Source organism: Oreochromis aureus, linkage group 16, assembly GCF_013358895.1.
Source record: "Oreochromis aureus strain Israel breed Guangdong linkage group 16, ZZ_aureus, whole genome shotgun sequence".
Classification (NCBI taxonomy): domain Eukaryota; kingdom Metazoa; phylum Chordata; class Actinopteri; order Cichliformes; family Cichlidae; genus Oreochromis; species Oreochromis aureus.
Window position 1 is genome coordinate 32,976,178 of NC_052957.1, and position 16,678 is coordinate 32,992,855.

General features: G+C 42.2%; 1 protein-coding gene across 4 annotated transcripts in view; it reads right to left on the reverse strand.

The window, feature by feature from the left end:
* Positions 1-16,678, reverse strand: part of satb2 (SATB homeobox 2) — a 58,192-nt gene that overhangs the window by 8,130 nt on the left and 33,384 nt on the right. For all 4 annotated transcript variants that reach the window (XM_031748922.2, XM_039600204.1, XM_031748921.2 and 1 more), the window contains 9 exons: positions 14,151-14,277; positions 13,041-13,164; positions 12,347-12,449; positions 10,607-10,657; positions 9,938-10,527; positions 8,727-8,939; positions 8,515-8,601; positions 7,589-7,741; positions 5,471-5,665 (listed from right to left, as the gene is read on the reverse strand). In XM_031748922.2, coding sequence (XP_031604782.1) covers positions 5,471-5,665; positions 7,589-7,741; positions 8,515-8,601; positions 8,727-8,939; positions 9,938-10,527; positions 10,607-10,657; positions 12,347-12,449; positions 13,041-13,164; positions 14,151-14,277 — 1,643 coding nt within the window. The remainder of the gene's footprint in view (positions 1-5,470; positions 5,666-7,588; positions 7,742-8,514; positions 8,602-8,726; positions 8,940-9,937; positions 10,528-10,606; positions 10,658-12,346; positions 12,450-13,040; positions 13,165-14,150; positions 14,278-16,678) is intronic.

The window sequence follows — 16,678 nt, forward strand, 5'->3', positions numbered from 1 at the left end:
AAGGTGGTTCTGTTTTATTTCCAGTAAGTCGTAACAGTGAGCCAGCATGCTAAGTAATTTAGCTGTCGCTTAAAACTGAGGCAGCTAAAGGAAATGCTGCTATTTTATTGTCTACACCCGAGCTTTGCCAAATGAAGGAATGGGTACCATTGCTTTTTACGGTCCAGAGAATCTATTGTTTCACACACTGAGATCAGTTTACTCATCATCAGCACTGCTCAGCTGGTGAAAGCAGTTGTGTAACGGCTCTGGAGGGAACTTTCCCAGCTCTAGGAAAAATAATGCCTGGTGATGTCATTGAGGCTGTTTTGGCATTGGGTTGGGTTTGGAGATTTTTTTTTTTTTGCTGAAAACTTGTGTTACAAAATGAGGGTGTGGAGTTTAGAAAAATGGAGGGCGTTTATCAAGCAGGGAGGGTCCAATGAAGATTGATGTTTCATTAAAGACAGCGTACAGTCCACTGCTTTCCAGACTTGACCCATAAGTCAGTTTGTATTTGTCTAGTGTCCCCATTTAGATCACTATTGTTTTAAACACCACATACCTACATCACCTCGAGACCCTCGGTTTTAATGGCTCTGCAGTACTAAATCACAGTGACAACCCAGGAATGGGCCCTGTGTTTTTCTTATCTAATGCTCATATTTTCACAATTTTTTTGGCAAAACAATTTGTCCTACTAGTAAAATAAGTGATTTAAGAATGTGCCTGATATCTTTCATAATATGGTAATGAGTTTATCAATCATTTCACCCCCAAAAAGCTTTCAGTTCTTTCAACAATCAGAGTATGCATATGTTTCCCTGCATAGCTCTGTGTGCAAAGACAGCTAAAAATAGTTGTTTCAAGCACTACGGTTTTATCCCAGAACAGTCAGAACGTCAAACTCATTTTACATCGTGGGCCACAGTCAGTGTACACAAATGTAACCACACGTTTAATCAATGAGATATAAGATGTCTACATGATAAAGACATGCTTGCTGTAGAAAAGAAATCTGTCACAACTCTTTGGGCTTTAATTGTATTATTATATAAATATTATCATTACAGAAACAAATATTATTACAGAAATAATTTAATAATTTTGTGTGGTATGAAATGCCATCAGCAGGAAAAGCTGTAAAAACTGTGAAAATCCAGTTAAAAGTCTAAGATTTATGTTGTCCTTTACAGTTCTCATAGTAATCCAACAGGCCAGATTGAAGTCTTTGTCTGGCCGATTTTGGCCCCCAGGCCTTATGTTTGACACCCCTGCCCCAGAGCTTATGTGGGAAGATTTCAGTTCTTGCAGCTTTGCTGGCCTGAAATCTTACAGTTTAGTATTGTTTGGAGGATTTCACACAGAAGTGTTCACTGTTGTATTTGTCATAATTACAGCAGAGCCAGTGTAGCAAACTTGAGTCTTTGAAAGATTTAAGTGAAAACCTGGATTAAAAATTGAGGCTTTGTCTGAAGCGCATGTCAGCCTTTGTCCTACAAGTGACTATTTATCTATTTGCATTGTTAATGAACCACAATAATCAAAGTACAGACAGAGTTTGACAAACTCAAGTTTAAAAGTGATAGAAAATAAACAGTTAATCTACACGTCTGGAAATTTTAGAAAACATAAAAAAGTACAAAATAATGAAGATGCTGAAGATGAACTTTGACCTCCTTTTTTGGAAGCTGCGTCACATTATGATCACTTCTTTCCAAAGAACATTAACACTGAGGTTTCAGTACAAGGACTGGAGAAAGAAATGAGTAGCTACGCTTGTTATATAATCTATGGAATATTCAAAAATCTTTTTTCACTCTCAAAAGATTGCAATAATAACTGCAAATTTAAAACATAATGACTTCATCACATGATCTTAATTTTGACAACTCTGGAGCATTTATGACGTTTTCTTCAAAAAAATACTTTTGTATATATTTTTCAAACATTTACCAGACTTGTGGCATTTGACAGATTCTATGAAGTGACCCCGCTTTGACGAGAGCTTAAAAAAAAGACAGAAAACAGGAGCGATTTGTTTTGGGGGTTTGGCAATAAGCACCGCTGGGCTAAAGCGAGACACAATGAGTGGAGGAAGGGCGCAGCAGTTGTAACTTCTGATTCTAGTCCACCACTCCTGGGGTCTCGGCCACAGTGAGCGGTCATACACGCACACACATAAACACCTCCTCACTTGCAGTAGAAATCAATTTAGCAAAAACAATAAAGTAATTATTTATAAGGGCAGACTCTGCCAAATTAGCTGTGGGATGCACTTAACTGCTCGAGCCATGTGAGTGAGAGCTGTAGAGCAAACGCTGGGGCTGTGTCAGTCATGAAGAAATGTGATGCCTGCTGAAGTTACAAACACACTCTTACAGCACCTGCACACTTCATAGACACGCTCACACAGAGCCACTAGCATGGCACCGCACATACAGTCCAGTACAAAGCGCACACACACACACATCACTGGTATGTGAACATTTGCTTCAGACAGCAGCACCGCGTTCATTTTTCATGTGTATCCCGGGGTTGGTTGTTACAGTTTTAGAGACCTTCTTGTTGTCCAAACACAACAGAGTGCTCACATTACCAACTATCAGTATGAGATTGTGTGTATGTGTGGCAGATGGGACACATGTGTGGTCTGTGGTGGCAGGCTGGCTGGAGCCTGAGGTTGGTGGAGGGCTTCATCTGGGACAGAGCGGGGAGAGGGGGGGCTCTCAAGACAGCAACATGAACACACACACACCTCATTTCCGATTAATAAATCACCAGCGTTTCACCACAGTTCTTCTCCCTGTGTCTCTTGGGGTGGGAGTGAGGGTGGGTTGGGGGCGAGTGGGGGGTGGGAGGGTTATTACACAGGCGTTTATGAGTGTAAATTTTATTTTTAGACTTTGAGTAGAGGAATGTGTTAATGGTGCCACCACAGCTTCCTTTGCATCTTCCCATCAGTCTTTAATACAAAGGTCTGAATTGGGAGGAGAGAAAAAAGGCTCGGTGGTAGAGTGAAGGTGGGCGGAGCTGCAAAGCAAGCCGTGTAGGATTCATGTCACAATACCAAATGGGAAGTCTGAGCATTGGCCTGTTTTTGATTTATGGCATATGGTATGTACTATATGTGGGCTATAATAGCTTTGGAGCTGGGGGTGACGGGGGCTGTGGGCAGAGTAAGCTGGCGGGTTCAACCAGAGGACCTAGACTCAATCCAAGCAGTGAATCCTGTTTCCACCGTCGAACCTGATCTTTGACCTCTTTACAGTGAGGTCAGGTGATGAAGAAGTGACACACTTCATGTTGCTTCTCTGGACATTACACCAATTTAACATTTTTGGGGAATTTGAACCTTTTCATGTTTGCATTTTAAAATTAAACTATAATCAGCTGCTTGATGTTTCTACCTCAAGCAAGAAAGGGGGAACGGGGGTGTTTGTGTTAGGCAGGTCCAGCATTAACATAAACGCAGATACCTTCATGTACCAACAAGCTCCTCCTCTGGAGTCAAGTATGGCAAACCACAGGCATGTATACAGGGTTTGCATGGTGTGGCATCGCTCCTACATTAAATATTACTGATAGAGGCTGTCGCCACTGGATCATAGAAATGTTTTAAATATATATTTTTTTTATCAATAAGTACTTTTGGTGATGATTTCAATTCAATTCAATTTTATTTATGCAGCGCCAAATCACAACAGTAGTAGCTTCAGGGCGCTTTATATTGTAAGGTAGACCCTACAATAATAGATACAGAGAAAAACCCAACAATCATATGACCCCCTATGAGCAAGCACTTTGGCGACAGTGGGAAGGAAAAACTTCCTTTTAACAGGAAGAAACCTCCGGCAGAACCAGGCTCAGGGAGGGGCGGGGCCATCTGCTGCGACCGGTTGGTGTGAGAGAAGGAAGACAGGATAAAGACATGCTGTGGAAGGCCTGCAACTTAATGCATAATTACATTTTTTATTTGATTTGATTTTAATTTTATTTGAAATAACATGTTTCTATATTTATTCTATATTTACATGTTTAAAAGTATGTATACTAGAATGGGGGGTGGGGGGTGGTTACAAGTCAGGAAATAATTATGCTATAAGTGGATTTTATCTGACATCATAAATATACAGCTCTTTTCGGGGCGTGGGTCATATCATGCAGTGACTTTACTTCGCTTAACTGGGTATTTTACAGGAAAGAAGAGAATAACTATACTGTAAGTAATGTACAAAACAGCCTGAGTGTAAAATGACAACTGATGAATGGAAAATCCATCAGATTAAATAATGATGTGAAAAAATACAAATTAAAAAGGCACGTTTAACTCACGCCATAATACGAAAAATATTGCACAACATTACCAGTTAATTACACACCAGTGAAAAATTTGTTATGCTGTACCTAAAATTAAAAGTAAGTACTTGAAATTGCTTACTGTATAATTTCTGTCTCCTTTCCTGTAAAATACTACTTAAATTGATTTAGAGCATAATTGTTGCTTTGTTACCCCTTTATTCTACCTTTAAGCATCTGCATGTTAATATAACTGCATTGTTCTTTGAAATAAAATACACTTAAATTCCATTTAATTACAGAGAAATAAAGACCTTATTATAAAGTGCTGTCCTACTTTTTAATTGGACTTGACTTACATTCCTAATTTATTTAAGCACTAGAAGAAAAAGAAAAACACAGGCTTGCAGATAAAGTTAGGTGGGGCGGCTTCAGCGTGTGTCCAACTGGACATCTTTGGTTACTGTGCTTACAGTAACCAAAGATGCCAACACGTTTCTGTGCTTCCTCCATCGATCTCCCTTCTCTCTCAAGCCTCCTTCAGCCTCTGCCTCCCTCCTCAAAAACTAATGGGGCATTTCCTCCAGTGCCACACCACCCAGCAACTCTGTTTACTCTTCATTCCACTGGGGCACACAGGGACACACAAACACATGTGCACCCACCACAAGATCAAACAGCACTGCGCAAACTTAGATTAAATAAATATAATGACTCAATAATAATGACAGATTTGGTCTCTGAAGGTAGAGGAATACACTTCCATCCATTTTAATACGTGAGAAGTGCCATGAAACTGGAGCTCAGTAACAACTATTTCTAATATCATTCTTTACAACATCTTAGTCATCCTTATCAGTCAGTGTTTGTACCGTACTGTGTGTTCAGCACATTCATATCTGCGTACTTTTTAGGGGATTGGCCATGTTTTAAAGAAACAGTTCTGAAATAATCGAGTAATCCATCAAAAATAGATTTTAGGACACACGTGTTTGTAGGTATGAAGACCAAGCACTTTCTCCCGATTTCATGTTGTAAATATTATGAGATGAGGTGATGTGCAGGAAATCTGTTCAGTGTGTTTACTCAAGACGCCGCCTTTGTGCCAGCTGTAAATAAAATCCACTCATTGTATACCGCATCTGGATATGGAGCATTGAGGTGCACGTTACCTCCACATGCAAACACTTACCTGTGTGTCCTGTGGCATGTGGAGGACGGTGTGCAGCCTCTCGGTGTGATGGTGTCTGGACTCCTCCTCGTATGCAAGATCTCTGTCGGCCTGCGGCAGCGTCAGGAACCTCCTGATGGTGCACAGGTTCTCCCACAGAGTGCGGTTCTCAGGGCTGGGGTTCTCCTTCCACCGAAGTAGCTCGCACAGCCAGCCCTGAAGAGGAGACACAGATGTATGCAGGGGAAAAAGGTGTGGTTAAAAAGAAAGAAAGTGTGGACTGTGCGACAGCTGACAGGGATGTGAATGGGTGACTTTTGCTACTGTGTCACACACAGTGAGAAAGAATTGTTATGCAACTTTTTACGACCTTTCTCTCTCACACACGTGCACGCAGAGTAGATGTCTCTGCATCTACTCTGTTTGGAGAGTGGCAGCGGGGATGAGCATGACAAGTGGCAGCTGAGATAGACATAAGTGATTCTGTTTATTCATCCATTATCTGAGTCTGGGTTACAGCAGTGGAAGCAGATCTGCCTCTCCACAGCCACCTCCTCCAGCTCCTATGTGTTCCCAAGCCAACTGAGAGACATAATCTCTCCAGCATCTCTCTCAGCCCCGGGGCCTCCTCCTGGCAGGACAAATTGGAAACACCTCACCCAGCAAGTGCCCAGTAGACATCCTGATCAGATGCCTGAACTAAATCTGTTGGTTCCTTTTGATGTGTGTTTTGAACCCCAAGCTCCTCACCCTATCCCTAAAGAAGAGCCCAGGTACCCTTTAGAGGAAACTTATTTCATCCGCTTACATCTACAATCTAATTCTTTTGATTAGTACGCTGAGCTTCTGGCTAAGATGAGGGTGGGAATGTAAATCCACCCATAAACTAACAGCATTGCTTTCACAGTCTCTTCACAACAGAGTGGTGAAGCTGCGCCAATCCGTCCATCAATCTACTCCACTCACTCATGAACAAGAACCAAAGATACTTAAACTCCTCCACTTGGGGCAGCACCTCGTCCCTGGCTGACATCTATAGCCCCCCCATTGAGAGTCACGGCTCAACGAGGCTGATACAACCACATCATCTGCGACAAGCAGAGACAAGATCGTGAGACCACCTAACCTGACACCCTCCACCCCGGGGAGGGAAGCTCAAATTAAACTAAAAAGTTGTAAAAGTTGGAAGGATGCAGGATGTGTGAGGTAAAGACGGGGGAAGGAGAGACGGAGAAGATTCAATTATATCTGCTAGACTGGTTCAGTTTGTGACACCAGCTGTTGTGTTCAACCAGCCACCTCGGGCAGCATGCACCGCTAATAGCCTGATCATCTCTCGCTCTCTCTCTCTCTCCCCCGCTTGCTTGCTGTCCTTGCTCGCTGGCCAGCTGCAGCAGATGGGTGCAGTGAGCCATGACCCTTCGCCACCCCCAGACCCACCAACCAGGGGTACCTCACTAAATACCCACAAAAGAAACGCACATACTGTATACATGTTGTCTAGCCTTCTTTATAGACAACCTATATCACATGTGAGTCACATCCTACTATCCTGCAACAACAAGTTGTTACAAATTTAAAAACTATTTTTTGAAAGAACTGTCGTTATTGTTTCAGTGATCTTGGTCTGAAATTAATACCAAGAAACAAAAACTGAAGTGTTTCCTTTTCATTTTTATCCAAAAAATAAATACATATTTATACTGCATGCATCCAAGATTCAAAATTTAAAAACAAACAAACAATAGAGGTAGAAATAATCAGAATAACGTCAAACATCATGTCACCAGAGCTTTAAGAACATAACTGATCACACACATGTCCGGTTTGAAGTGATGGTGAAACAGCTGATGAACATTTAGATCGTGTTACCGGCAGAGCACCAGCTTTGCTGACTCTACTCAGTCCCACAACTTTTGTAGTTTGTAATAAATCGTTATTAATTAAAATCATGTTGGTTCAATCGTGATGCTCACTAACATGCTAACTCATAGGTTACGTTACGTTAGAGTTACTCATAGCTACGCTATCGCAGTACATATAAATATGCGACTGCACTTGGAATCTGACCTGGAGTTTAAAAACAAACAAACACTTTAAGTCATTTTGTAGGTTTGTTTTGCCCAACAGTCTCCTCACCTGGCTTTTGTTGGCCGCCACCTTTGCGAACAGGGCTTGGGACACTTTGGCTCGCTTCATCTCTTGCTGAATTTCATCATAGATGCCTGACGTAATGTTGACCAGTGACTCCAGCTTCAGCGGGAGGTCGGAGGGCGGGCCAGACGGCTTGGGCTGGGAGACAGGATAATGATGTAATGCAGAGCACAATTTTTTAAAAAGGAACTTTATTGTGCTTCGACAGAACAAGATGAGTGATAAACAGTCACAGAGGCGTACCGCGTATTGTTTAAGGCTTGTTATTTACTTTATGAAACTACTATGAAATTTAACCACAAAAACAAACGCATATGAGGAGAGGTTATCAGCTGATGATCAGGCCAAGTCGCTCTGAGAACAGACATGCAGTGTTCCCAGTACGAGCATCAGCTGCACATCTGCAGCGCATGTCCCCACATGAGTTGTGTTTACAGATCAAAGTCATTAAGTCCTCCTCTTTTGTCTTTCTTTGTTGTTTCTGTTTGAATGAACATGTATTGGCTCTCAGAAAGCTTGTATACACAGCGTTTGAAGTCATCCACAAGACATGTAGAGACCAGCTAGCTTACATTCCCCCAGTGTAAACGATGCTGAGATAATTTTACGTAGCCATAATAAGAATAGCGCACCAATTCACCCAGATCCATGAATGGGCATTTGTCCTGACATCAGGGGTACTTCTTATCGCTGATGTTGCTCCACGTGCTCGTGGAAGGAAATTTCCAAATACTGTATAATGTCCTTTATGTTTACAATATGTCCCTCTGATGGCTTTGAAGCTGTTTTCCATTATAAATGGAATTTGTTAAGATAAAAACTTTCAAATCCCAGCGCAGGTTTTAAGATGAAGCACATGACATGGTGCAGTCTACTTTGTGAGGGCAAGTTAAAGATGGTAGATAACTCACAGAGTTACAGATCTTGGCCTTGTTCTTCCAGATTGAGGCCCAGGTATCTGGGATTTTCTGGTCCTCCAAGCTCCTCTCCCACACTTTCTAAGCTCATACATGACACAAGGCATGTTAGCATCACATGTGATTACTCATACAAAACACCGCTGTTTTCTTGCTCGATGCACTGCTATGGCAACCGCCGTTTATGGCCCGTTGGGCACACTAACCTGTGAAAGGCGTGGTGCGCCGGGGTTGGAGGAGTTGGAGGCGGGAAGGCCAACCGAAGGGTTCATGGTGCGCTCTCTCTCCTCCTGGTAGATTCGGTCTCGCTCGCTCTCAGGCAGGTTGAGGAAGTTCTGCATGGCCTTCAGATTCACCAGCAGAGACTGCGAGGCCGTGCGAGGGTCCTCCTCCTTCCTCAGGATCTCTGAGAGCAGGCCCTGACCCACACAAACGCACACAGCAGGATATGTTATTGCATCTCCCTAGCATGGAAAATTGAAATGTATGGTCCCTTTCCCATGCTTCAAGTGCACTGTTGAAGCTCCATTGATGTTATTCTTGGACTCGTTTGCCTTCTTTACCCGTTTGTTTAAACCCAGACTGGCAATTTGCTTTTTCCTTTTGTTTTAAAAATCTATATCAAAAGTATCCAGAATTTTTTTTAAAACATCTAAACCAAATGTTATTTATTAAAGTCTTTAAGAGAAAAACTTGACAATCCTCACTTTTATTAAGCTGACACAATGACATGTTTGTCATTTTGACTTGAAAAATAGCTTTTGTCAAATGTAAATCACTTTGAAGCTGCTTGTTTTCTTGTATAAACGTACAACTAGATGCTTTAAAGTATTTGCATATTGGTTTGACCCTCTCAAATACATACGCTACCTACCACAAAGTGACGCACCAGTGAAAAACACCTGGCCTCTGGACCAATAGGTCTATGAGCCACCTCCCATTACACTGATCTAATGGGCCGTGCAGTAACCAGTTTAGCACAGCCTGAATGCATCAGGTGTTTGTGCTGCTGCGAAGGTGGAGGAGGAGACTGAATGACGCAGCGAGCAACCCAGTCGCGCTTCAGCTAAGCCCACCAAAAATACCAAAAGGTGGGTGACCATAAATTAGCCGAGTTCTTTTGTGGGTGTGTGTGTTTGTGAAAATCAGATCAGTGAGTGCAACTGGCATTTGTTTCTACCCAGTAAACCTCTTCTCACCTGATATGATCCATATAATGTCAGAAATGTCTGACGAATTATCACTATTGAATGCCATATTTCAGTTTTCAGATTTAAAAACCTCTGCATAATTTTTGTTCAACTAGAAACTTGATTTCCTTTCTCTAACACATCACCTTCCTCCTCTTCCTCTCATTTTCCCCTCACACCTTCCCCTCCTGTCTCCTAAGCTTCTTGACCTGTCTCTGTGTTCCTACCTGTGTACGGTTGAAAGCCACACGGGCGAACACAGCCTGGGACACGCTAGCTCTCTTCAGCTCATCCCTGACCTGCTGGTAGATTTCAGAGGAGACTTCAGAAGCAGAGGGGTTGCTTCCAGGGTGGTCACCGCCAGCTTTGGATGAACCCCGTGGGATCGGCGGGTGGTTCAGAAACTGCTGGTTGAGAGCTTGAGGGTGCTGGTGAGCCAGCAGGCGGCTCACGGCTAGCTGCTGGTTGATGAGGTGGGCCATGGCGAGCTGCTGCCGTACCAGCTGCGGTGAGAGTTGAGGAGAGAGCAGTCCACCTGGGCCCAGCAGGGGCTGCAGGGCACCAGGCGGCGGAGGTGGGGGAGGAGGAGGCACCTGCCCTGTACGGAGAGGAGGGCTGTGATGGAGGGGACCGTGAGGTGAGGGCTGCTGCTGAGGAGGAGGAGGTGGTTGCTGAGGTGTCTGGGAGGGTGCCTGCGAATCTGGAGATTTGAGGAGGGGACTGCTGGCTCCCAGGTGACCGAGCTGTGCCAGGCCAGCCAGATGAGGTGGAGGTCTCTGGCCCAACACACAGAAGTCAGCCATGTTGTCTCTCTCAACTGGAGATAACCAGAGAGTGTGTTCAAATAAATACCTTCATTTAAGCACAGTGTCAGAAAGATGGATTATATTCCTTACTTTTTATGTCAGCAGCATCTCGTCCAGACCACATCTTCTCCAAGTAATCTCCTGCTCAACGAAACAAACAGAAGGTCAGAAGAGTGAGATGGTGCTGCTGGTGTAAAGCTATGATTTTGCCTCAGCATCCATTTAAAGAAGAGAGCTAAGCTTTTGAGCCAAAGTTAAAGTTCCTAAAGTGTCCAAAAATCAGTGTAAGTATATACATTTCCATGTGCTGATGCTGATTGTGTCATGGGTTCTGGGTTGAAAGCTCCACAACTGCTCTAAAGAAACTGTCATGTCAACATCTGTGGAGCAGGACTGATGGAGGAAATGTTGAATGTAACTTAACACCCGCTCATAGCAGGAGCGCAGCAGGCTCCGGCATACACCCTCTTTCCTCTTCTGGCCTAGTGTTTAATCTGTTTTTATTACATTATTATAATGTAGCTTTTGGGAGTGGGACAAGCTGGTGTGGTTAAGTAAAAGAAAGGATATTATGGGGACTATATGACTGAATATCACATCAGTGTCACTGTAACCATTTACCTAAAGCCATCCTGATTTCTACTCCTCCACATCTTCTAAGATGATGCGTGATTCACAAGCTGAACTGGATTCCAGTTGTAGATATTACACACAGATACGCATGTATAACTCCATGTCAGGCTGTAACAGCTAAAAGTGACACTTTTATATATATATTGGATATAGCAGCAACAATTGTTTTAATAACTGTGAGACAAAGAAAAAGCAGGAATTTTTTTTTAACAATTACTTGACATTTAACACTTAACATTAGCATAGGTCCCATTACCAAGGCAGAACTCATGGATGGAACTAATCTACCGCTTCTAATCAGTCAGCTGAACCTATTAGCTATGAACAGTCTAACCTGTGAGCAGATTTCTGGAAAGTAAGAGGCTGAAAATGGCTCTTGTGGGTGACTTCAAACCCACAACACCCTGACCTGGAGAGTGACAGAGTTACTGGGGGCTTCCTTCCTCAAATCTGAGGCTTTGCTCTGATTTGCATCCAATATTTTATTTTATTTATTAGTTTTTGCTGGATACACCAGCAGCTGGAATACTGAGCAAGCTCTCAAAATTCAGGGCTTGTGTGAGTGTTTATTTATTCACATAGAGAGCAAGTGGCGACCGGATGGCTTGCAGTGTTAATTCTTTGCTAGAAGTACGTTCTGAAATAAACCACTGAACCTTTTCGCCCACCTATCTTACTGTCCCTCTCTACTATGGCTTAAGAAACTCAGCCCAAGCTGACCAGTCACGCTTCTTGCGATCCTCATGTGGTGTATCAAGGGTTGCCATAAAGATGTGTGGTTACATGTAGCTCATCTATGTTGTAGCTGCATGGCTAAAATAAAAGTGAGTTGGGCCTTTTAGTAGCAAGTTATAAAATTCTGCTGTGGTCAGAGTTGCATTATAGACAATGTGGGAATTAGACGTTGAAAAAATGGTTTTGATCATCTTTTGTCCGTTTAATGCTATAGGAGTGCAGTGTTGCATCAGTGGAGCACTAATTTAATGCTCTTCATTGCAGCTCTCGCTCAAGAGTTTCCACTCTCAGATAATCTTGTGTGACTTATTTCAAAGTATATTCCAGAAGAAGTAAAACTGTGTTATCATTTCACCAGAAAAGTAGACAGACTTGTATGTTTTTATTATTTTACAACCCCTTGGCCACCGGTCCAACTACCAGATGATTTAAGAAATCTGGCTCAAACTCTATTAGCCTCACCTTTGATTTTTTTATACTTCTTGTACCAACGACCGAATTCTTGACATTTGGCAGTGGATACGTTGGCATAGTAGGAACTGTTCACTATGGAGGAAATCATGCTCTGAGAGGGAACAAGAGGGGAGAGATAATTAATAACCAGCATAATATGAAATGCTTAGACTCACGCAACAACCACATGGCATGCACACATAAACACATACAACATGCACTCTTGCACACACACAATAGAAAGAGACAAACATTAATCATGACTGGAAGCCACCCATGGAAACTCGAGCCAGTACGGTGCAGCGAGGGAATCTCCAGCCACATACACATATGCTTGCAATTGATTCAGTGATCGACACCCCCACCAGAGATCCATTTAAACACAGTACGCAAACACTTCTCAACACGAGTGAGAATAGGACCAGGATAGAGGGCTAAACATACAGCTGGGGACTTTAACACGGCACTTAAACTTTTGGGGTGGAGTTTGATTAAAAGCTTGCAACAATAGCTTGTTAGGCTGTTTCTAAATGTGCCCAAATGGATCTCGTGAGAGCTGCCTGTAGCGCGTAGCCAGGGTGTGTGAAGGGTTTGACATGTGTAAAGATATCTCTTGTAGAGGATCATTGTACTTTTTGCATGAAGATTAACTCCTTCTTGATATGAAGACGCAGTAGAGATGCTACATTCTGGTGAGTCATACCTGTGATAGAGGACACTCTTTGGCCAGAGTACTTTGGTTCATTTCCTTTAGAAGCTCTTTGAGAGCATTCCTGACAGTTGCATGGTTCCACTGTTCGCAGGGCAGATCCTCCAGCTTTGAAAAACTAAACAAACCAAAACCACACATCAGTTTGTTAGGCTCATTTTTGGACAGGAGCACAACTGCTAACCTACCTCAACATCTACCTGTAGGTTATAGAGGGGGACAAAAGTAGTTTTTCACTTGTATCAGTTAGCATATTTTCCTCTGTCACAGTCACCTATTTTGACACATAAGGTCAGGGGTTAGATTACTTACAACGACTGGTTGGTTTAAATCCTACAAGGTTTATTTAAGTTTAAAAAGTAGTTTGATGTTAAACGAAGCCACCATTAGATTCATGTTTGCTCATGTAACTCTAAGCAAGAAAAGAAATGTAAACCGGAATGAACACATAACCCCAACCATAATCCAAGCATCATGTATTAACATCAACCACAAACCACTACTTCCCATCTAGGGTCTATCTCCTTTTAATCTTTCTGGTTTTATTTAATTTTAACCTCAAATAAATAATTTCAACTCGGAGCACAAAGCATGCGAAACGTCTGCCTTTGCCATGGATACATGAATAAACATGTAAACAAACCTGGCTGGTATGCGCCAAGACAATAACAATAATAACCCTCTCATCTGGAGTTTATCTGGTTTTATCTACCCATCAAGATTCTGCTTCACCATTTCTCGGGAACCGACAGTTCCTGGCACGCGGGCTCTCCCTGACGGAGACAGATAATAGATAATTCCCTACCGGGTTGTTTAAATGGAACTTTAGTGTTTCAATATTGTTGCTTTCAAATTTGATATATATGGTAAATTCCTGAACTGCAATCAGCTGCAATGACATCAGCAGCCCAGTGGACCAAGTATCTGATCTAACACACACACACACACACACACACACACACACACACACACACACACACTGTACCCATAAAATACAGACTTACAAGTCTCTGCTACATTGCTGCACACAGTTTGTTCTAAAGTCTTATGAATGAGAAAAAAAAAAACATCCTCTCACATCTGTCTTTCAAAACACAGTCTGACCTTTGTAGTTGAATGCGTAATGTGACCATGTGGTAAACCTCCATCAACATGTCAGCAACTGTTGCTTCTGGAGCATCAGTCAAAAAGTGAATGGGAAGAGGATTCCACTTTCCCACCTTTATGATGCCTGAAAAGAGAGAGCACATACTTCTGTCAATCATTGTTAAACAACCTTTTGACATCACACAACAACAGAGAAAGTACAAAAGTCAACAAAGCAGCAAAAGAGATTTTGACCGAAGCACTCACATATTCCAGTACACTGTGTTAACTAGTAAAGTGTTTCATTTCTACAGTGATGCACCCTAAGTGTAGCTTAGAAAAGTGCTCTACATTTTAGATGGCTTGGCTTTGATTGTTATTAACCATGAGAAGTGGTGTTTAAATAAAGAGCGGCCTCCAGTGTATTGGATGGCCATCACTCTATTCACTGGTGTTTTTCTTTAAAGACAGCAGTTGCAGTCAGATTGAAAAGACTGGCTCTCTTCCACAGCATGTCTTTATCCTGTCTTCCTTCTCTCACCCCAACCAATCGCAGCAGATGGCCCCGCCCCTCCCTGAGCCTGGTTCTGCTGGAGGTTTCTTCCTGTTAAAGGAGTTTTCCTTCCCACTGTTGCCAAAGTGCTTGCCCATAGGGGTCATATGATTGTTGGGTTTTTCTCTGTATCTATTATTGTAGGGTCGACCTTACAGTATAAAGGGGCGACTGTTCTTGTGATTTGGTGCTATATAAATACAATTGAATTGAATTGAACACACCACCTTTCTGTAATATTACAATAATTCTACTGTTTAATTTACTGTTTATTAAATACCTTTGTTTTATTCTGAGAATGTTAGGTGGATGGGAATGTTAACAGACACTTTGAAGACTAGGATAACGTGCATTTAAAATGCTCTGGAGACACCCACTAGTTAGGAAAGTCCTGCCTTGCCAAATGGCTCTGACTGAGAAATCAAACGTCCTAAAGTATAGCCTGATTGATCTTTCTGTACAACTTCATGGAGACCATCATTTACAAAATGACAATTTTCTTTTAGACTTCCAAATTTCTTTTCCCAACCAAAGGAGTCTCTTCTGCTGGCCACGAGAAAGAAGCATTTTTAAGGTACTTTCACACAAGCTTCATTTTCACACCCAGAAGCTAAGCATGATCTAAACAGCCAGTTCACACAAAACAGAGTTCTCATTCAGGCCCTGCGATATTTATCCCTACATGTTGATTTCACTTCAGTGGCTCAAACATTGCAATTATTTTTTGAAATCTACACATCACGATCTCTCAGTATCCTGGTGGATACTGGATGCAGAGTGAAGAGACACAACATCATAAACCCCTCTGCAAATAGATCTGTGAGAAATTCTGCTGCCCAACTGGGCTAAATTGGATTTCGGCTGATGTCTTTGTCAGCGCAAACAGAAACATGCTTTTTCTTTATGAATTATGAGGCGCTCGTGTTTCTGCGGGTCTGCACTGCCATGATACCGTTGATCTCTTGATTTAAGGAATCTAGTTGAATCTCTTTAAGAAGAATATTAGCGTAATATCCACAGTCACACACGAGCATTTCACCTTTACCAGCAAACACACAAACAGACGCACACAGTACCACACTCACTCACATGGGTTTTTCATGCGGACTGGCTGGAGCTGTGAAAACTAAACAAAGCTAATCGCATTACTATCCTCTAAATGAGATCCAGACGGGTCCTGAGACGCTCCCTCACTCTCTCTCTCTCGCTCTCTTTTTTCATCCCCTTGTTCCCTCCCGCCTCTCCTCCATATCTCCCTCTGTCCTTTCCTCTCGCCTTTCTCTGAGTTGTCCTCTCTGATCTTCCTCTCTCCTTTAGCTGTGTTTACAGCTCAGTTATATCTTTGATTCCACTCAGGCAGAGCTGTGTTGTTAATTATTTGGTCATACAGAGAGAGCATCATTAAAACCCTATGCACAAAAAAGTCTGAACCCCCTTAAGGGAGGAAAAGAACCCTAGAGGAGCTAAAGACCACCATGGAGACATTTAAGGACTCAAACAGAACTAAATAGTTATATTTTAGCAGCACAGTGAGCTAAAGTGAATCTGCAGCACATGAAAAAGCTTCTTTTTCTATATGAAAGCTTTAATTGTATTTCTAAAATGCTTTTTTTCCGAGTTATTTCACATACAATAAACCTATTTTTATTCACATGTATCAGAAATCCCACACACCCATATGTTTGGATTTCTTCAGTTATGGTATCCAAGCTAATATTCCTAACAGGCCAATCAATGATTATCTTATCTGAAAGCTTCCCTCGTTCAAAATAGTCTTATCAGTGCTAATTACAACAACAGTCATCCTAAGGTGGCTTATATTGTAAGTGGAGGTCCTATGATATTAGAGAAAATTCCAACAATCAGCCAATCCCATGAGCAGCACTTGGTGATGATAGTAAGAGACTTCTGGCAGAAGCAGGCCCGAGAAAGAGCAGCCACCTGCCATCACTGGAATTGGAATTAGAGGAAAGAGAACAAAGATGTAAATAAG